General features: G+C 41.3%; 1 protein-coding gene across 2 annotated transcripts in view; it reads left to right on the forward strand.

The window, feature by feature from the left end:
* Nucleotides 1–22,123, forward strand: part of LOC109627315 (uncharacterized) — a 37,320-nt gene extending 15,197 nt beyond the window's left edge. Inside the window, exons 3-6 of one of the 2 annotated variants that reach the window (XM_069530229.1) lie at nt 13,271–13,452; nt 13,642–13,701; nt 18,628–18,743; nt 21,613–22,123. In XM_069530229.1, the coding sequence (XP_069386330.1) occupies nt 13,271–13,452; nt 13,642–13,701; nt 18,628–18,708 (323 nt within the window). In that variant the 3' untranslated portion in view covers nt 18,709–18,743; nt 21,613–22,123. The remainder of the gene's footprint in view (nt 1–13,270; nt 13,453–13,641; nt 13,702–18,627; nt 18,744–21,612) is intronic. The other variant, XM_069530228.1, reaches the window with a different exon arrangement.
* The last annotated feature ends 946 nt before the right edge of the window (nt 22,124–23,069 follow it).

Consider the following 23,069-nt stretch of genomic DNA (forward strand, 5'->3'; position numbering starts at 1 on the left):
CCCTTTTGAATAGTGTTTGTGATGTGTTGTGTATGGTGTGCGTTTTCTTGAACTGTTTCTTTCTGCATTGTATTCTAAAACAAATCTTAGCCAAAGATGAAAAAAGGTGAGCTGCCACACTCACGTCTAAACCAGGTTTATGCTCTGCTCAATACCAGTGTAAATTATGAATGGTCTGTATTTACATAGTATTTTTCTAGTCTTGATGAGCACTCAAAGCACTTTACATTTCAGTTCATTGCCATTCACCTATTCACACACACACATTCATACACTGCATCTACGGGCAGCACTTCTTCAATGAGGAACGATTCGGTGTTCAGTATCTTGCCTGAGGACACTTCACTCCACATGCAGATGAGCTGGGACCAAACCGCCAACCTTCTGGTTAGAGGACGACCACTGTACCCCCTCTCACACACACACACACAGCCGCCCCCCTAGTGTCCACAAACAGGATTCACTAGTCTGCTGTCCTTGCACTAAAGTATCCTTTAGAAAAACTGCATTGATGAGGAAGGTGCAACCTCAATTTTGCTCTTATGACTTGTCTTTCGTTACTTATTTCCATTCTACACCCTCTATCTACTTCATACTAGTTTTTTCCTTTCCCCCATCTAACCCTTCTCCACTTCCTCACTCTACCCTTCTTTCTCCTTCTCTAAGCTGATTGGAGATGCATCCCTCATTCCTTGAATGCACACAAAAATGCTCGGTGCTCTGGCATCAGCACTTCTTAAATAGGGCTCCTGCCACCACTGTTACAGCTGGAGATTCAGCACACAGCCCTCTAACACACACACAATTCTGGAGAGAGAGATGAGGGTGGGAGGAAAACCTGCTAAATCAGCCAAACTCAGGAATGTATTTTCATTAAAACAAGTTTGTTTGAAGGGATTGAGAAGGTGGAGGAGCGAGATGGAGTATCAGAAGTGATCAGACCCAGTGGCTCAGTGGCTGCACAGTGCCAAGTATTAGAGAAGCAGGGAATGAGGATACATTACATGAGGTGTAGACACAAATGTAGACTGGAGAATTTATTTAGCTGCAGGACTTGCTAACAGGAGTTTATCAGAAAGCTAAGGACAAAGCTCCTGTCTCAAATTCCTGTTTTTCTGCTTGTCAGCATGTAGATTGAAGAACAGGGTTTTTTGTGTGTATGTGCATTCATGTTTTTGTGTGTGTCACCTCTACCACTAGCTAAAGGCATCATCCCTCTAGATCTCCCATTATCCAGTCCACACACGTTTAAGATTTATTTCTTTCCCTGGTCAGTCTCCAGGAGAAGTAATTACCAACCAAGGAAACACAGGACTTCCTGGAAGTAGCTTATCGGAATACACACACCATCCTCCGGCTTCAATGTGACTGATAAGCTGAGACTGACAACACAGAGCTACATTATCCACCTCTATCCCTCTACAGTTGGGGTACCTGGCTTTCTATCCTTATAAACAATAAAAGACATGGCCACAGTTTATTTTTCTCATATTGTCCTGGCTTTTCTCTTAAAGCTGCATGGATCAATATTTTTAATAATTTTTTTAAACACTGAAAACAATGACCATAAGGTTATGATGAAAAATGATTCTTGGGATGAATCACAACTCTCTAGTTCCCCTCTGTTCTATAAAGCATTGTACGGTTTGTAGCTTATTGCTTTGGTTGATTCTCTCCTTGTTTCCAGTAGCAGTTTCAGTCGAAATATTCTAGTATACCCTCTGTATACTAGCTACCCAACACCAAACGACAGACAAACAAAATTAGCAGCTGGTTAAGAGTTGAACATTTATAAGCTAAGTGGTCATCAAATCAACAGGTTCATTCCAGATTGCAACAACCTTGGAATTATGTTCCCTGTTTTGACCTTTACTGTTGTCTTCTATAAGATTGTGCTTTCCAACTTAATTAGATATGTGACAGGGCTAAGACTAATGGGTAATACTCAATCAAACACATGAGTCATTACTTAAATTCCACATTCCTCCATGAACTCTTAAAATGTCCACACAATGGGATCCAGACTCTATCCAGAGTTTGCACATATGAACAACGCAGCAGGAGATTCCATAGTCACAAGGGTTCGCAACAACAAAGAAATCTCCATAGCGTACATGTGAGGGGTGGCACACCATGCAGGAGACAGGATGTAATGTATTAATTACACTGTAGAGATCACATGTTTTTGTTTACAGCGACTGCGGCGTCCGCCCATTATACCGTAAGCTCTTAAACCTTGTTGTTTTTCCAAGTTTACATCTTTGGCTGTGCCTCCTACGAGTATGACACTGCTTTTTGTGACGTTTTTACCAGGGGGATGGAAGGGAGAATTTTCGCAGAAACGTATATTTGTGTTCTCACATACAGCCCCTCCAGATAATTTCAGGAGATTATCTTGAGTTAAGTGTATGTCTGAAAGCAGCTTTCATTATACCTCTTACTTTCTTCAATTCACCACCATTTTTAAGACTGTAGATCTGAGTTCCCAGGTCTCATCATGCTCTGGTGAGCACATTGTTATAATAACTGATAGCTCAAACACCATAAATGCAGGAAGATCCTGTACAGTATTTCAACAGATGATTCTCTGTTTCAGCACTATATCTGTCTCAGACTGCCTGAGGGTTTATATTATCACCTAACCGACAGAAATTGATCAATCAATATAATTGTGTGGTTTTAGTTCTCCCCGCCTTTGTGTAATAGGCTGCTGGGATTCACATCTTCTAGAAGCTGACTCAGTCAGATGTGCAGACCCACCAGGCCTTTTCAGCTGCTCCTCCCTCACTGCTCTTCCCTTGATCAGCCCAGGGTGGTGGATGCACATGGGGACCACCCCTGAATTAAAAGAGCGTTTTGCTCCCTTGATCAGTGGCAATGAAATCTTGCATGGCTTTAAACATACACAAACACACAGAGAGAAGGGCATATGTGCATGATTACATGTACACAAAACAGGAGGGAACATCATATGGCAGAATAATATGAATCTGATTTAATGACACACAAGAATACGTACAAATTGAAACATCTATCCATCACAGAATGAGTGCACACATTCAATGAGGCATGTTTGCAAAAGCACGGCCAGACTGTTGCACACACCCCAAATTAAACCCCCCTTCATCACAAACACATCAGAGGACAAATAAACAGAGAGAAATCCAAAAAATTAGAGTAAGTATGACAGACACACACACACACACACAAACACACACACACACACATAGGGAGGCATGTCCCTCATTATAGCCAGGTCCACAGTGTGGTGTGGTCTCTAAGGCCACTGGTGGTACTGGACTGTAAGCTGACACCCTGATGTTGTGATGCTGCTGGTGTTGAAGGACTGCAATGTGCAGGCCAGATGAGGCTGTTTGCTCAATAACAGCACATACAGTAAAACTCCCACATGCAAACCCTCTGAGACGCCGCCTGTCAATCTCTGTCCCTCTGTCCTCCTCGCACCCTTCTTGGCTGTTGCCATGGGTTGCAGGAGGGTGATGGTGGGCATTTGAAGACTGGCATGGGAAGGGAGGGGCTGGAAGATGGAGGGATGAAAGAGAGAAAAAAGAATGGGGCAACAGAGAAAGATAGGGATGAAGGAGACTGTGGAGGCACAGAAAAAGATGAGAAGAAGAGAAAAAAGAGAAAAGGAAAGAGAGGGGCTGGTGGATGTTTCTCCTTTTATTTTTGTTTTCTTAGAAAACAGCTTTAGACTCTGTGCTTGGCTGATAGCAATGCTACTGGCACATGAACAGACATTATACATGCATACACACTTAGATACACACACACAGACACGCAAACACACACACACACACACACACACTCATTTGACTTGTTCATGGCAATCTCCATGGAAACAAAATGTACAGAATACAATGGAGGTGGGATATTTTTATGTTTCAAATGCATGGAAATAACAATACTGACAACAAAGGGAGAAAAAGACGAGCAAGAGAGAAAGAAAATGAGAGTTACGCCAATCTAAGCACAAGCAGATGTGTGTGTGTGTGTGTGTGTGTGTGTGTCCAAGGTCACAGCCCAAAACCATCTGTATGGGGAAAGTGGAGAGGACTGGATGGAGGAAAAAAAGAAAGACGGGACCTCGAAATATTTTGAAATGTCTTTCTGCCTCCAACATCAAAACTGTGTAACTATGACTCGTCTTTCCTACAACTGTCTAGGCGCTGCATGCACACTAGCATTCCAGTTATAATTAGATTTTTGAAATATCCCATTTTTGTGATTGGGCATATAAATGTCATATCACAATTTCAGTATGCTGGAAAAGTCATCCTGGTTTTGAGAAACCTGATTTTACAGGTTACTGGTGCACAACTTCCCCCAATTTCTGACCACTGCAGACCACCTGCGCAGACGTGGCTTCGACTGATTCTCCTACTGTTGTGTCCTCCACTCTAATGAATGGTTCAACTGTGACATACAGCTGGTAAAAGGATGCCCTGCTGCATGGTACAGAACCCTTTCCATTCAATGTCAGCAAACTTCATCATGACAACTTGATCTCTCCAGTGATGGCTGCGGATCTTCTGCTCCCTTGTATGCGGTGGTATTTATCAAGTGTTCAGGGATATGAATAACCAGATTTCTCAATGTTCAATGTAAACTTCTTCTTATTGTAAGCCTTTTTAGCACTACAAATTCAATTCCCTATACTTTCATTGTATTGAGATGGAGACAGAGGGACAAAGCTTCAAATAAAACTAAAACTATGCAAACATAGTGTGATATCAGGGTGAAATGTTCCTTTAAAACCACAGAAACAATGTTAAAGTCAAAAAGCGCTCATTAAGACCCTTTTAGCTCTCTTCCCTTTTACCATTTTTCCCATTTAACATAATATTGCATACATGCTGCTTTTACAAGTGTGATGGGATGGGTGGCTTGCATGCATGAGTTTGCCACGGCCTAAACACAAGCGTGTGTGGGCATGTTTGTGAGTGTGTTCTCCCCCAATAACAGCTCATCCCTCCTGTCTGGGTTTAGATTTAGCAAGGACAGCTGAGTTCATTTCAGATGTTGAGGCGGGTCGGAGGTCGGACACTGGTGTAGGTGGCCTCTTGGAGTCAGACCACCATCCTGCAGTTGCCAAATAAATCAAGAGTCTCGCTGAGTGGTTTGGCGAGCATGACATACCTCCCTTGCTCCCTCTCTCTTTCTCCTTTCCATCACCCTCTCTCTCTCTCTCTCTCTGTCTGTCTTGTACATAAACACACACACGCACGAGCCAAGAGCAACCTATAAACCACATCTGGCCCAGTTCTCCCCACATGAACAACAGTTGCCACCTTGAGAGTCCCAATTTATCTCCATCACTTTGACACATCACTCACATTTAGTTCTGTCCAATGTTCTAGATCAAGATGCTTTTTCCGTGTTGAATGTTTCAAAAGTTAGATAAAGCTTGGCATATTATTGGTTTATTTGTTTGTGTGTCTTTATACGTATCAGATTGCAAATCAAATCCAGATGCTCTGAGTTGTGCAGGCAACACTCACGTAACCACACAGTTATTATTATGTACCTTGCACATACATGCAAACAAAGTATGCATGCTTGTAGTTGTGTGCACTTGGAGACAGAACCAAAGCTTGATTCTGTTGTCCCCTCCCTCTGCTCTGCTTTCACACCGTTTACTGTTGTTCCAATTTTTGCTCCATTTATGTAATTCTTTACTTCTTTACGTGACACTGATTGCCACTGTTGCCAGGAACACTGTTGATCTGCGCAGGCAAAATGAAGTACATTCAAGAGGTGGGTGGAACCACAAAAGCACAACTGAATACAAAAATCCGGATGGCAGCAAAATAGTGATATTGTCGGAGTAAAAAGTATAATACGTCATCAAGTCAGACTTGAAGGTTGTTCTGCCTTAAACTAAATGCTGAGGCGGTGACATGGGTAACTTAGATTTCATCCAGTGGGAGTATAGAATATATTTTATCTGCCTTTTATCTTACACAGTTTGATTGGACCTGATCATCTTGTTCAGATTGATTTGGGCATTTTCCTCTTGTTTGGACTCAAGTTTTGAAAAGCATGTATACTGAAAACATTTTTAGGCAACCCACCCCTGGATTTAGGCCCTTTTCATCCCTGGTATTAACATCCATTCTTAGAGATCTGATCCCAAGAAGACTGCATAAGTTTTCTGCAGGGGGGATTTGAATTAATGAATGCCTGCAGCTATTAAAAAAAGATTTAAATCAATTTTAGAAGTCATTGTGATGATCATTGTTGATATTGTCATTGTGGCTGCAAAGAAATACACATATGGGCCCTGAGAACTGTCAAAATAAGTTAATTGTGAAACTATAGTGGGTCAGAGGATGTCAGCTGAAGTCACATGCATCCTCGACCACCTCTGAATGTAGTTTTTGTGTTTGGATCTCAGTTAATACCAGGTCTGTAGATGTGGAGGAGCAAAATTCATTCATTTATTCTTAAATTATTTATCATTTAATCATCCTTGTGAAATAGGAGAAGCTGGAAGCTGGGGTCATAGTCACCAGTGTTCTAACCAGACAGAAATGTACTGATTCTTAAGTTTTCAAGCAGCTTTAGATAAATATGGAACTTTGCTATTTCATAGATATATTTGCATTTGTGATTTTTCTCTCTTTTCTCACAAGTTTTAAGTTTGGCTGGAAAAAAAGATGATGTCATAGACTTCTGTGCTCCAATCGGGATGTAGCAAAATTTTAATCGAAACCTGATGACAGTTTGCTTGTGTTTCCCGCACTGTCAATCAAATCTGACACACACATGCAAAGCCCTGACGTAGCAAATTAGTTGCAGATGAATTTCTGTGTGTATGTCGTTGCTTATGCAGTGGTGACTTATTATAGCTATGGCTATAATTTTAGCTTCAACACAGTCAAATACATTTGTCAGATACAAACCATGTATCTGTTGTACAGCAGTTTATACTCTACAGGACAGAGAACGTTCACCAAATCAACAGTTGAACTCTACTCACAACCTCTGAGTGTAATGCTGTGATCACTTTAACAAACTTAAGTTTGGCTGCTCTAACCTCTACTGTGACACAGACCCTTAAGGCATCTGTGTCCTTCAAACAGAGTGTCTGTCAGACAGTCACACATGTCTGAAATCTGCTCCAAGAATATTCTTCTGACGTCAGCATTGATGGAAGTGATACAGACAATGTGTGTTTCTGACAGTTTCCAAACCCTTTCAATTCAACAACCTTACTCAGGCTACATCCACACTATTACATTTTTGTTTGAAATGCATCAACTCTGAATCATTTTAGTTTTGAAACACCATTTTCAAGCTGAAACCTAGTATCATGGATGTAGCCTCAGTGACCGGCCAAAGTTTGCACTTTTTGTAAAATTTAGTTTGTTTCAAGCAATTTCCCTGCCTTGTAAAAAAGTGTAACACCATACCTTAGTACACATGCAACCTCATGTGCTGCGCTCAAACAGTCAGGTGAAATCTCTTGTACATCTGGACAGAGCTGACAGAAAGGAGGCACAAAGGTCCCCACAGCTCCCCAGCTTCTTCATAACACTGAGCCTGTAACACACCTTTTTGGAGTAATGATCCAAACTGGAGACGACAGACCAGCGTTGTGTGCAGCTGCAGATATGGCAGGTTGAGCTTGTGTGACTTTTACCATGACGATATGCCTCAAAAGATAATTTGATGATCTGTGTGTTTTGCTGCCAGGTTGCCGCACCACCTCCACCATCTCCTCCCAACCCCTCCTCCTCCAATTCCCTCTTACTGCCGCAGTAACTTATTAATTTCTGTCAGCCGCTTTTTTCTGCCATTTAGAGATACTACCAAATCACATTATGCCTGTCATGGATTATGTGTACAGGCAATGCATCTCCTTGAAGAAGAAGGGAAAAAAAGATCAAAGATGTTCTTACAATCACCTCCAAGTGGATATGGAAGGTGGACGTGTTTGTGTGTGCATGTGTGAGTGTGTATGTTTGCATCCCACGTATGTTTTGTGGGGACTGCAGATAGCCAGAAAAAAGGAAGAAAAAAATCTTCAACCCAGTTTCCCCCGACATTATTTCGAATTATCAGGATCATTAATCATTGGAAACTGTCTTGGTATTCTGATGAGTGGGATGAGGGGAACATTTAAAGGCCATTTATGCAGTTGTGTTTGCCGGAATCAAATGAGAGATGTGCATCTCAGATTTTACCAAACTAAGCTCAGAATCTGAAAGGCCACAGAGCCATATTCCCTTAGTGTGTGTGTGTGTGTGTGTGTGTGTGTGTGTGTATTCCTCATGTTGTGGGGACTGAAATCTGTTCACACAGTCACATTATGGGGACTTGTCTTCCTTATGAGGACAATTAGCAAGTCCCCATGATGTAAATCATTAAAAATGTTTTCACGTTAGGTTTAGGTTAAGGTTAGAGGATGGGTTAGGGTTAGTTAAGTATATGGTTAAGGTTGGAGCAAGTCTCAAGGATATTAATGTAACTCAATATGCAATGTCCTCTGAAGTCATGGAGACACTACTGAGTGTGTGTGTGTGTGAGTGAGTGAGTGTGTTGAGGGGGGTGCAACAGAGGATTTGAAGCTGTCACTTTGTAATTACCTCAGCAAATACAGGCTTGGAGAAAGTTGACTGAAGTCTTCCAGTTGGACAACCCTGGCAGAAAATGAGAAGTGACAGACCACATAACACAGCGTGGGACGTAAATAACTTTTGCCCCCTCCCTTCTGCTTTCTCTCTCTTTCCCTTCTTCACAGAGACATGGATGATACTTCAAGGATTTTGAAAGAGAGAGACAGAGGGAGAAGAAGACATGAGCCGAAATGAGAGAATATCCCCTGCTTTCATCTTTAGAAAAAATCTCTGACATCCTCTCTCACTTGCTTTGATGAAAGTCTGTGGTTTTTGGGTGTTTTATCCTCTTACATGAGGTATATGTATTATAGTGTATGTGTGTGTGTGCAGATGAGATTCACATGCACACTCACGTGTTGTGATGAACACTGGCATGCACTGATATCATTTTCTCACCAGAATGTGTGTAGGTGGCATGAGGAATCAGGCTTTTGTGAGTGTGTGTGTGTGTATGTGTCTATGAGGAACATTTCTAAGTGCCAGTTGGTGTTGGAGGGCCTGAATGTTTCATCCTGCGTCCTCGTCAAGTACAAAAAGTCCAGGGGTTTGTGTTCTACCCAGTGGCAGCTCACGTTCATTTTGTTGTCCAGGATTTACTCTTGTGTCTGGTTTTATTTGAGCTGCGGGCAGGTTGTTACTGAGACAACAGCGCTGTTGCTACGGCTGGATGTGTGTATCGGTGTGAGCATTGATCACAGAAGAAACACTTCCACAGTGGTAGGGACTGATGGTTTGCCTTCCAGCTACTTCGACCCCAATATATGTACATCTATCTATATAGCACACACTCACACTCACACACACACACACACAAACACATATATATCACCTCCTGTGAAGCTTTACCATAGTGCCTCTGGCTCCATATCACCGGTGTCTTTCTCTCCTTTCTCCCACCCTCCTTGCACCTCCGCTGCTCTGCCTGGCTCGAGTCCAGCCATAGATTGTTAATTACAGTTTCTACGTGATGCACGGTCTCGCCTCCCAATACTACAGCAGTGTTCTTTGGCAGACATCAAAGTGTCGGTGTGTTATTCCATGGGGATTAGTGATGGTAGTGTGTGATAATGCCCCTGCCTGCTCGCTGAATTAAACGCCCATGGCTGGGCGCAGGTACTGGGATTTTAATGAACACACTCACACAGTGCATGCACTTAAACAATGAAGATGAGATGCAGAAGCATGACACGGAATGAAAACACTCACATGTCAAAAACACAGAAAGAAAATATCGCACAGAAATACCCATAGCCTAATTACAGAATCATAATGACAATAATTGATTATAATATAATAATGATGATAATAAAAATAATTATTACAATTATTTTAATGCATCATGACTGAACTGTGGTCTAAGTAAACCATCCCTTTCATCTGTCTTCTCTCAGAACAAAAGCTTCAGGTTGGTCAATATGTCCACAGAGATCCAGCACACTGACTGTCCTTCACTCATTTCTCATCTTACACCCCCGTGGCAAATTGGATTTTTAAATGACTCCTTTTTGATCGTCCCTCCTTACTTATAATTGACTGTGGTTTTCTTTCTCTGACGGTCTGTTTTCCTGTGTTTCCCTCCGTCTCACCAGCAAAATTAATGAAGCAAAAACTGTTAAAAAATAGTAGCAACTCTCGCCATGATTTGTACAAAGGACAAATGACAAGTGTTTAAAGGGCTGTGGGGCGTTTTAATGTTCAGATTTTGTTTTCTCTTGTCGACTAAGAAGGTCTCGGGGGACAGCAGGAAAAACAGCCATGAAAGGAAAATTACAGAGACACACAGAGGGAGAGGGAGGGAGAGGGAGGGAGAGAGCGATAGAAACTCGTCCTTGGTGATCAATGCATGTGCTATTGTCTGTTCTGGTTCTTTGTCCACAAGGACGAAGGCAGTGGAGAGGAGGCAAGTGATGCATATGAACAGTGTTAAGGCCCCTTATACCAAACACCTGACTACAAGTTTGATGTAAAAGTAACTTTCCAGCTGCACCGTGATGTAAGTCAGAGAACATGTACTGTGTGTATGACTGTGGACTCTTGAAATTAGTTTTTATCTGGCATCCATTTATTTACCTGGATTAAATACCATGAAAGTTATCTCATAGCTTTGAGGGATACATGAACATTTTGTGTGCTCACAAAGCTTACCGAAGCTGAACGTATCAGGGTCCCATACATCTGCCCAGGCAACCCCATTTTTATACCATCAATTAAAACCAGACTTATCTGAAAAACTTACACTTGAACATAAATTACATCAGTGTGATAAGAATTACATCTCTGGGGAAATTCACTGATGTGTACTTTGAAGTTTTAGTTTTGTCTATTTTCCACTGTGCAGCCTGCCATCAGGGAGAGTTTGATGTACTATGGGTTCACCTTTTGTGGTGTTGTCCATCTTTACATGGTTGTTTGGATCAGAAGATAAATTGGTCTCCTAAATTGACCAACCAATATTAGTATTATTATAATTATAAATAGTTATCAGTGAATAAGGCCTCATAAGATGTTACCTCAATAATATGACCATATGAAACCACTACATAGTGATATAACTGCACTACAGCTTCAAACTGTAAAATTCAACATATATTTTGAGACATTTCTTAAATATCAATAAACAGAATAACACATGATACCAAAAAAAACTGTGTTTTGCTGCCCCCTCTGATTGGAAGTCTGTATTTGATGACATCCAGCACTACTCATGAGTATGGTCAGGTGTAGTCAGAAATGTGTCCTTAAAGTTACTGTTAGAGGAATCCTCATTTAATAGATTGTTCTCAATAGTAAACTTTTATTTAAAAAAAATAAAGATCAGCTTACATATTGATATATAGATGCCTCAAACATCAAGTAACTGTGGGGCTATAGTTCACATAATCTCTAAACTGTTGGTTTGTCTACAAAGACATATTTTCAGATCCAAGCAATTTCTTTGGTGAATACAATGTTAACATGGCCAATGAATAGGGGGACCAGAAGTACATAAAGAAGTTTTAATTAATAACCCTTATTAAAAGGGATAGACACACACAGAGAGGGAGCATAAAATACAGATTAATATCCTGCTCACACTTATGCTGATATTTTACCTGATCTATATTTCTTTGCGGCCTCTCTTCCACTTGCAAACAGGGTTTTAAGTCACTAAAACAGAGATTTTTACAAACACATTCCAAAGTGCTTTTTTTTAATAAACTGTCTGTATCCATGTGTTCCTGTAAGATGGGAAACAATGACATCACAGTTTACTTTGTGCACACATGCCCAATGATGCTTTGTGTGATGAGCATGTGCCAGAAACTACAATGGCAGCTGTATACCGGTTTCTCTATGTTCTTCTCTGGTATTTGACGGATCATTGATTTCGACTTTTTTCACCACCTGTGCTTGTTTTTTTTAATCAGTTTTGTGTTATTTTGTGATATTTTACAAAACAAAGTTCATGAGAATGGACATTTGTTTTTAAATGAGGGGAAACTATCAGTACAAAAATACCTGAACTAGTGTGTGCACTGATATTCTAATACATTAAAATGATCCAATCAACCCTGTGTAACTACATACTGTCTGAATATGAAAACACTTTAAAAAGGTTAAAAGGTGGTGATGAGACAAGTGTAGAATAAATAACAACACAAAGCCGAGTTAATCCTGTTTTATTTTGTACACCCTTTAGTTCAAAGTAGTTATAATGAGTAAAGGGTGCTTTGGGTCATGATGTGAGGCAGAATTTGTTCTGAAAAATTATTTGTACATAGAGCCAAACCCTTGCCTCAATAATAATAAAGGAATAAAAGAAGGAGCCTTGAGCCTGTTAGGCCGAGTTAGAGCAACTGTGGAAGTGTAACCTGCATGATTTATGTGATTATTTCTGCTCCTCACAGGCTTTAAAATGTGTCTTGCTTACTGACGACACTGTAATCCTCTCCTCTGTTTGTTTTCATGACATCCTCATCATTTGTCTGACATGCTTCTTCTGTACACAGGCTGTCATTCACGGTTGCTTCCTGCTTTGGTGACGCGGTTAATGTGTGTGTAGTATATGTGCTGCATGTTCGTGTGTGTGTGTCTGTGTTTAGTAGGGGTTCAAGACAAGAGGGGGAGAATCTGACAGACCGACAGACAGAGACAGAAACCCCTCAACAGAGACAAAGAAATGACCTTTGTTTGTCCTCGTGAACTGGTTCAACAGCACACGGTGACAAAGGCACAGATAAGGATTGTAACAACAACGGAAAGAAAAAAGGAGTCTGTGAGAGATAGTGAAAGTGGCAAAGATAAAAAAAAAGGGCATAGAGGGAAAAAAAAGAAAACACCAAAAAACGAGTGTTAGCAGGCAGACAAATACCTCTCTCCACCTGTAATCACCTCCTGTGGGTCAGCCTCCGCCTCAACACCGCACAATCCTCCAACTAACACTGGACCAGGCCATCAAACAACTATCCTCCACCTTCCCTTCCCTCTTTTCTCTTCTTTCTCTTTACACAGACAGAAAAGACCTTGATGTTTCTCCAATAATTGGCAGCAGAGGTTGACTTTCTTTTCTCCCCCCCCCCCCCCCATTCTGTTTATCTTTCCCTCGCTCTCTCTTTTTTTTTCTTTTGCTCTTCCTCTTCCTTTAGAGATGAATAGTTGGCCCGGGATCAAAGACAGACCCCAACCGGCCACTCTGGCCAACACAAAGGGGCGTTGGGCGCTGGCGTGGGGCCAGGTGCTGCACATGGCCACAGAGATGGGGACAAGCCATGCAGATGGGGCCTGCGGAGCCCTCATCGCCTCCGCCCCCCACTCCTGTATACAAGAGGTCAGTGGCTTAAGTATCAGAGCGTGTGCTTCCTGTAAGATGATCTAGTTTTGTGCAACAGACTCCCTTTCCATCTGTCTTTTCCTCTCAGTCAGTTTGTTAACTTCCTGCAACTAGCTTGTCTTTGTTTCTTTGTGCACCTATTGCACATTCGTCTTCTTTGACTCTCCATGTCCTTTGCTTTTCCAGAGAGCAGATCTAAGACAGACCAGACCAGCAGCCTGTGCAGCGGGATCAGAACCAGCTGAGGTAAACATCTTGCCCCTACGGACAGAGCGGTGTTTAAATGTTTGAGCGGACCTGACCAGAGTTTAGTCGAACACCCTCAACAGCCCTTGTTTAAATATATAAGTGCTGCAGCCAAGTCTGATGAAGCGGTGGCCAATACAAATAAATTGAGGTGGAGGATACAAAAAGTGGGATAGATAAAACAAATGAACAAGCCCCTGTAGTCCAAATATATATGCAACACCCAGCTTGCTTTTCAACTCATCTGACACGTTTGCAGAATTTGTCTGAGGACAGCCAAAATGATGTTACTAAGTCTGAGCGGGATGGTTGAATTACAGACCTTTTAATGACTCACTTCAGTAAAACTGTGACAAGTGATGTGTAAATACCACAGTGAGGACCGTCTTTGCTCACAAACATCCTCTCTCTGTCAGGACGTTGATTATTTCCAACACAGTTTTTTAAATTAGACCTAAAGTATATGAATATGGACACTGGGGGCGGCTGTGGCTCAAGAGGTAGAGCGGGCGGTCCACCAATCAGGGGGTCAGCGGTTCGATCTCAGTCTCACCCATTCCACATGCTGACATTATTTGATTGATGAGTGATTAAGTGCTGCACATATATTTACTGCTTGAATGTGTCTGTGTGAAGGGGTGAATGGCAAAAACTGCTCTGTCAAGCACGTTGAGAAGGAAGACTAGAAAAGCATTGTATGAATGCAGACCATTTACTATACAGACATAAAGCTTTATGAGTCTTTGGACCCATACTGTTAGGACAGACTAGTATTCCCCTACATGGTCTTTTAGGGAATCAACCAACTAGGCTGCATTTTGTTGCTTTCTGTAACAAACTCTGTGTTTTTAACATGTGATCAAAAGTGAGATAAAAAGTAGAAATAAATTCTATTGGAAGATACACATTTCTGAAACCAGGATGCAAAGGAGCAGATGTAAATTTTCCTGAGAGAGACAAAAAACCAGACAACAGCAGTATTTTTCCACACGCTGCATGCTGTCGTGCATGCATCTCCGGCGTCGGCCATATGTTTAAGATTAGATGTACTCTTTTGTTAAATGGGAACACAGTCAACAAAGTTCAGCTGGTTCCCTGCTGGTCATGAATCAACAGGGCTCTGTCCACACCCCGCTCCTCCTATTCTTAATTCTACTGACTCACTATGATAACTGCAATTACACAAGTCACATGTCAAGAATACAGAACCTGTGGACTATGAATGGTGATGTGGATCATATTCTTATTGATTTTTGGGTGCGCATGTGTCATAAACTAGTGTTGTAGAAGATTTATGGTGAAGAATACACAGAAGCATATACAGAGGCAGACCTGCAGTGGAAGAGTCTGTTCAGAAAAGAACCGGATGAGGTAAAATGTATTGCTAATGTTGAACAAATGTCTCGAGTTTACATTGACCTCTTGCTCTGTGTTGATACTACATTAATGCCACAACCTGCACTGAGATGTTTGTCCAGTGTGAAACCTCTAAGGACAGTGAATTTACAAATGTTAGGAGAGATGAGTGATTGGATGAATGATCCAATCATCACTCTCTGTTTAGATCTGGTTTGTTGTCCAGTAACTTATATCAATAACCACTTTTACAGAGTTTTTACCTCAGCCAAGGAGATAATGTTTTTCATTTTGTTTGTCTGTTAGTTAGCAGGTTTAGGCAAAACATAATTGCACAGATTACCATGAAACTTAGTGGTGGGATGTGGTATGGGTCAAGAAAGAAACCATTAAATTTAGCAGATCAGAAAAAAAATTTGAATCAGGAATTTTGTTTGTTTGTGGTTAACTAGCCTCACAACATTAAGTTTCTGGTTCTAACCCTGTATGTACATGGGTTTTCTCCACGAACTCAGGCTTCCTCCCACTGTCCAATTACATCCAGCTTAAATTTATTCACTTTCCTTAAAATGCAACAAATAATGTATATATGCCAAATGTGCTACATTAATGCAAAAGCTCATACTAGAGTTGACTGCAGTGTAAACAGAGCATCAGTGTAGACAAACTGTGTCAGTAAAGGATTTAATCAGTAAAACTGATCAGTCGCACAGGATCATGAAAAGAGACTCTGTTCACCGCCTGTTTATAATTTTCTCAGAAATTATAAGCATAACAATGTGACATATCTTCCATCCAAAGCCTCCAGTCTGCTCCTATATCAGCTTCCATCCATTCCCAGACTGAAACTCTGAAAGTATGTCAATCACAGAGCCTTAGCAAAATGTATTATATGTCCTGACAGTAGCAGCGTGAGCTGTCTCACCTCAATACTGGCATTTATGCTTATAGTTTCAGTATGAAGCCATCCTCAAATATGGACCTGTGACCAGACTATTGGAGCTAAGAGATCATTCTGCATCCTGAAATATGGTTCAATATGGAGAATAGAGTCAGTAGTTTCATGTCACCCACAATGGATCCCAAAGGTTTTCCCTGAAGAAAATGAATGTTAAATAACCCACCTTCATTCATATGTTGCAAACATTTCTACCTCTGCCAAGGAGTTTATATTGTAGTCTCTGTTTGTTTGTTTTTAGCAGGAAAAACTGCTCAACCGAAACTTGGTAGAAGATTGTGGTCAGGGAAGAACCTAATACATTTTGGTGCAGAGCTGGATCAGGATGCAGGATTCCTTAACATTGTGAGATAGGATGACTTCCAATATCTCTCTTGATTACTCTGAAAATAATTTATTGATCTTGATTAAAAATATCAGATATGTTTAAGTGACTGATATAGACTGACTGTGGTGATCCAAATGAAAATCTTGTGTATGTAAAAGTGGTTTCAAGAGGGCACTGTTGGGTTTTTAGTGTCATTCTAGTTGTTTCTTTCAAGACATATCACCAATAGATGTTGAAATGTTGGAACAAACAGCACAGGCTGTCGTCAAGGCTGACAAGTGATGACGGGTATTGGTATGATAAAAAAAGTTTTTCAGATAAGTGATCATTATCAGGCTGCACAACTGCAACAAACACACATAGACACATAAGGTGTGTACAAACAAAATTGCTTTCAGCGATCAGAGTATTGAGTATCTGATCCGGATTAACTGCAGACTTTCTCCCCGGCCGGCCCCCCTAGTATAAAGTCTGCAGAAAGTCGGGAGAATTCGATGTGAGAACACAGTGAGCAAGTGGGGTGGTTGACACACTGTTTGTTGTCAAGAAAAATCATGTGATCTCTGCAGCAGAGTTAGTATGTTACTAAAATTACAAAATCAGCCTTTTATTACTTTAATGATAGAAGCAATTACTCTTTATCCGCAGGTCATGTCTGAAAATGGCTTTAGAGGTCTGGCTCAGACTCAGGCTACATCCATAACGCTATGTTGTCATTTCAAAAGGGCCTTTTCAAACTAACAGGATTTCTGCCAACACAAGCTTCAATGTAAATACTAACACGCCTGAAAACACATATCACATTACCACTCACATGACACTGGGCTTGCGCATCCCAGTGTAAACAGGAAGGCATGCACGTATTGTGTTCTACACTGGTAGCCGAAGCTAATGTCAGTTGTTTTCTTCTGGAAGGTGGTCGTTTCCAAACCTCTCAGGTATGCCTGTTCAGACTTAAACACAGCCCCACAGTTTTCAAGCTAAAATGAGGCCAGCTGCCTTTTTCAAACTTCCCAGTTTTAGCAGCTCTAAAACTGACGCCAGTAGCAGAGTTGCATTTTCAAAAAAAAAAGCGTAGCAGTACAAATGTAGCCTAAGGACACGCACTTTGTAAAATATTTAACCAACTTATGACAGTGTCTGTAAAGAGGTTGTATATAGTCTAGGTGATGCAACCTCCTGCTGCGTATAGGTAAATAAAGCCAACTAAATAAAATGCCATGACAGAGCTAATGTGACCACGATGGAAAAAGCAGCAATTTAGAGCTTAGATAATAGCCCACTTAACACTTAATGCAGAGAGCTTACTAATTAAAAGAGGACGAAAAAAAATGATAACACAGATACCTAAATAGGGTCAACTGGTTGGTTGTTTAGCTTCAGTGGTAACTTCTTGCCTGTTAGAAAATTATGAGCCAAGAAGTCTGATGTTGTTTTTCTGTAATAATGGGCATTATTTTCTCTTTTATGTGTTCCTCCTACAGAGAAAATAGGCCTGATCTCTCCCTTTGTGGTTGCTCCAACTGCTCACTTCCACCACCCACACAACACATTTTCCCAGGCAACAATGTTCCTCCAAAGTTTACACACAATAAATAACGATATGCCCAAAGCAGTTAGCAGTGGCCCCGCTCTCCGTTTCCTGGCTGGAGTTGAAATGAAATGGTAATTTTGACTTGAGGAGGATTTCAAAGGGATGGCCTCTACTTTTCATCTTGGTGCATACCACGAGCTCGCCGACACATTCACGCTGGGATTTGAAAAAAAAAAGAAAAGAAAAAGCAGAAGAAAAGAGAATTTTAAGTTTTTCTATGAACTTCCTTCTTTTCTCTTCTCTGCCATCTCCCCACAGAAAAAAGAGCTGTAACATTGCTGAGATCTCTCCCCAAGATGCACAGCATTTATATAAACAACCACCCCCGGTTTGGGGAACATTTGATTGATGTGTCACTGTCCAAAGATTGTTTCCAGGCATTTAAATAGATAATTCAGAGTATTAGATGTAGACATTTTTGTTCGTAGGGCAAAAGGTCAGTTGTGGGGGTAGAGCAGGGGTGTCCTCTATCTCCCATGCTATTTTTACACTCAAGGCTCCAACCAGCCTGTCTGTTTTTCACACAGGAGATTGACTGACACATGAATCGTGCTATTGATCAAGATTACAAGGTGGTTTCCTAAACTCCATCTGAGATCTGCCTGCTGGTTCTGTATTGCAAAATACCTTTGTCTCAAATTGTAGGCCGTAACACTGTGTGGATGTGTCCTGTGCCTGTTTGTTTTCTAGGTCATTCTGCAGTCAGACAGTGAGAGTGGAGCAAGATGCAGCAGAAAGATTTGGCCAAGAACTGCATTATCTCAGCGATGAGGAATGAGAAACGGAATTTAAACACCCAAAACAAGGTCTGTCACACATCAGTAGCAGTGGCTGCTATCCTCATGTGTACACAACACCTTAACGCTACACAAAATCCACTCATGACAGCCTCACATTTGCTGACCCAGCAGCCATAGCAATAGCCAGGGTTCACTTTCCTGGAGCCGTTCGATACCATTCCATTGTCACTCAGCCACGAGGGAAGTGTCTAAGTGACAAAAGCAGGGTGTGAAAATAAAATAAAAAAAATCACAATGGTGTTTTCGTTATCTCCCAGCTCCACAGCTCGTGAATGAGGCCAGGGTTAATTGCTGTTGATTAGACATCAGTACGCATGGCTGAGTTAGCACACAGATCTTAGTGAGTGGGCCACAGAGGGAGAGGAGGAGTGGATGAGGTCGCTTGCAAACAATGATGTGAAATCAGTGTCAAGTGTTCCTCCTCGGTGGGTTTAGCTGGTTGAGATGCAGATAAGCAATATAGATGAGGTAATGTATTGTATCTGTCTGTTTGATTGACCTACTGTAGCTCTGTTTGCTTGTTTTGGAGTGTAAATGAAAAGTCATGCTCACCACCGAGGCTACGTCCATGCTGACTTTACCCAACTAAGAATCTTGGTGTACCTTTTTTTCATGTAGACTATCAAACAACAATTCATTGAACTGCCAGATTCTTGAGTGGGGTGTGTGATGCATTCAGAGTGACAGAAACATTCATCTAATGTTGTAAACAAGCCAAGACATCCCTAATGCGTGCTAACTACGCTAAAAACAGGTTAGAAATGTTCTTAGTTTTTTGCCAACACTAAACAAAAACTATATTGTATTTCATTTGTTTCTCAGCCACACCCTGGGTCTGGTTATGCAGCTGCCTTCAGCCGTTTTCATACATGACTCTGTATATGTTCAAACAATGGCGTCTGGGGTTTGCCCTTCACATATGAAGAACCCATCGGAAGATTCTCATTCATAACAACACAGACATCTCCGGAGCGTTAGGGTTGGTGAAGCATGGAAGAGGCAGGACATAACATATAATTTCTGCTGTGGAGATCAACACTGGCATCATTTTCACCAAAATCTCTTTGAGTCTTTGAATCTTTTGAGTCTCCCGAGTCTTTCCAAGTTGACACCTTCATCGGTGTCCTCTACATTAAAGACACCTCTTTTTCATCCTGAGATATTTGTATTCTTTTTGTATTCTTTTTGTTTTTTTCAGTTGCATGTTAGAAACTCATCAATACACCCACTCATTGGCAGTGAATCCTCCAGATATTTTCCTGCGGTTTTCTCACATAAGCTCACTCTAACATTATTAAGAGGTTTTACAATGGGGCAGGCAGGATAAACTGTGGAGAATGTCCACAGCAACTCACTGGGACATTTGCCTTTGCATATTCAGCCTCTGCGTATAATTTCAGGAGAATATCTGGAGTTCAGTGCATGTCTGTAAGCAGCTTCACTTTCACAGATATCTTCACAAGTGATTCACGTAGTGGAGTCATTCTATCCCAAAGAGTGGGTTGAAAGTGTGCTAATGCTAAACTAAGATGTTGAACATGGTAAACTCGACATGCTTAATGAGAAAGTAAATAAAGAGTAACCAACTCCACATTCACACTATCCTCATCATATCCGGTTGATCCCAAAACCATTAGTGAAGAATCACAGTAGGATTCTCTAATGTGGCTGTAGAGGTTTTGTTAAATAGTTATGTTGCGATTATGATCAAGTCCAACTTTGCCCAGACCAGAGACAAGGTCAATTTTTATTGATCTTGATTTACAAATATAGTCATGTTAACTCATAGAACTTCTGTGAAATATAAACCACTGTCATCAGGACTCTCTGACTGGTATGTCACCAAACAGATGTCTGTCTCCATTTGTGTGTAATACATAAACAAGCCCTGAGGTCAACCCTTACTTATTATTTATCTTTAATGCCTGATTTTTATCGCTCTGTAGCTTTTGTCACCAAAATAATTACAAGAACGGAGGTGGTTTAGACAGAAGCGTGAGTGACAAACAGACACGGGTGGGGTGAGGGGGTTTGTATGTGGGGAGGGCACAGGACATTGTAACCTTCACGCCGCTCAGAGTGAGAGGGAGCTTTGTTTAAATTTCCTAGATCAAAGCATGCAATGCAAATTCCTGCAGCTTCCACGCCACCATTTGATGTTTTGGGGAGCCAAATTATTGTGGTGATTACAGTAGCTGTACACAACCGGAGGAGCTGGCCAAACAAGTAGGCTTGTTGTGACTCTCAATTAGTGGTGTGACATTTCAGCACCCAACGTCTGAGAGGCATTCCACAATAAGGGAGGCTGTTTGGGCTGATAAAGTGATTTGGCTTGGTGGGGCCCTTTCATCTGCACCGACATTGGGGTATTTGAGGCTTCTGGGGATTCTATCTGCACATCCTCACACCTCCCCTTTACTGTGACAATAGCGCCACTGTGTCAAACGTTTTGAAGGGGCTATAGGCCTACTGCACTGTGACCAACATCCATTAAGCTCAATGGATTGTCATATAGAAGTGCTACCATGACTTGGATGCTTCTACACTGCTGCAACATGAAATTATCAAGAACCATACTAAAAGTACAAACACAAAATCATACAGATCATTTTATCAGGATTAGGTTCTGTGTTTCTTTTTCCTAAGCAGCTTTACTTCCAGCAGATATCAGATATCACACCATTAGCAGTACTCTCATGTATCTGAATATTCAAGTACCCAGCCATCTCTGAAGTTGACATCAGCAGCGTTATTTTTTTGTTTGTGTGTAACTGAAAGCCACAGCAAGTTGAAAGGATAACTTTGCCTGTGGGAAGGACAGAGCACCAGAGGATCAGGTTCAGCTCCACTTCTGATAACACTTTGCATTCTGCAGGCACCAGTGACAGCTCTGATGCCACGTTGTTTGATTGTCTCTTCCATGTTCTCCTCCCGCCTTCAAGTCTGAGCAACAACGCCAGGTTGGAGGTGAACGGATGGTGAGCGCACTACCGCAGCGGACACGGATTGAGATGTGTTGTGTTTCTGCCGAGGTGATGGAGACAGGCACTGGAAGGATGTTCGTTTTCATACACTCCAGGCTCTCTCTTAAATGTAGCAGTGAGATGGAAAAGGTCTTGGTGGCAAAACATCGTCAAGAACCATTAACATCATGACATGAATCTTTGACCGTGGACTACAGTGTGATACTGTATGTTTGAGGAAACAGTTGGCTCACAGAATCTGCAGATAAACAATTGGTCTTTTTACTGTTTGAGTAATTTAACGCTCCTCAACTCGTCATAGCGATTGTATACTTATTTGAGATACAATATAGTGATTTGTATTTGAGAGGCTTGATGAAAATGGATTCATATTTTGTATCAAAATAAATAAATAAACAAATAGTATTTTGTCTGTTTTTAGTTTAAAAATACTGTAAAAACTTTCTGTGAGACATCTATGTAATGAAAAATGAAAATTGATGCATGCAGCCTCTGATTGGTGTCTACTCAGTAATTTGTGCAGGCTTCTTGAGATCTTAACGTTGAGATTCAGAAAATTTTAGCCTATGTTAAATTTTCATCGGTTGTGCATGGTAAAAAAAAACTATATAGCGTTACAGAGTTATGTTATAATGCCACAAGATGGTTTGACTTAGTAAATGCACATATGTTTTGTGCCTTATTATCAAGTCATGACACAGGTTGTTATCCCATGCACCACTGGTGTTTGTTGTAGCCCACAACTTCTCTAAGTCTAAGTTTAAAACTTAGTGGATACATGGTTTGCAATGTGATTTCATGCTCACTTGGATAAGTATTTTTAAAAAACAGTAGTTTATTTTTTATACATGGTGTGGCTGCTGTATTCTGTTGTGACTTAGTCAGGTATTTGGCATTTTATTTTGAAATACATTTGGTTGTACTGTATTTTTGCCCATCCCTGGTCTCACTCTCCTGCAACAATCTAGTTTAAAAACCTGCACTGTCTTTTTCCGACAGCACTACTCCTCTGTGTGCAGGGCATTGTGCTGACCTGGAAACAGCCATTCACTGCTGTGAGAAAGAGGGGCCCCCGAAACACTCTTCCTCACTAGGAGCAACATATAACAGTATTAGATCTAGTTTAATTACACAGGGGCTTGCAGGATGGGCCACTCTTTTCTCTTGGTGGTGAAAATGCTTAGCGTTTGTTGTCGGTTCAAGGCTCTCTAAAGGATGTGCTGGCATGTGTAGGGTTCTGGCAGAGAGGAAACTTGCGGTGGGGGTGTGCAAGGGAGAGGGGGGGACTGTTATTGTTTGAAAAGCGTGTAAGCGGCCTTCACAACACTGCATCCACGGAAATGAAGCA

Source organism: Paralichthys olivaceus, chromosome 8, assembly GCF_024713975.1.
Source record: "Paralichthys olivaceus isolate ysfri-2021 chromosome 8, ASM2471397v2, whole genome shotgun sequence".
NCBI classification, from domain to species: Eukaryota; Metazoa; Chordata; class Actinopteri; order Pleuronectiformes; family Paralichthyidae; genus Paralichthys; species Paralichthys olivaceus.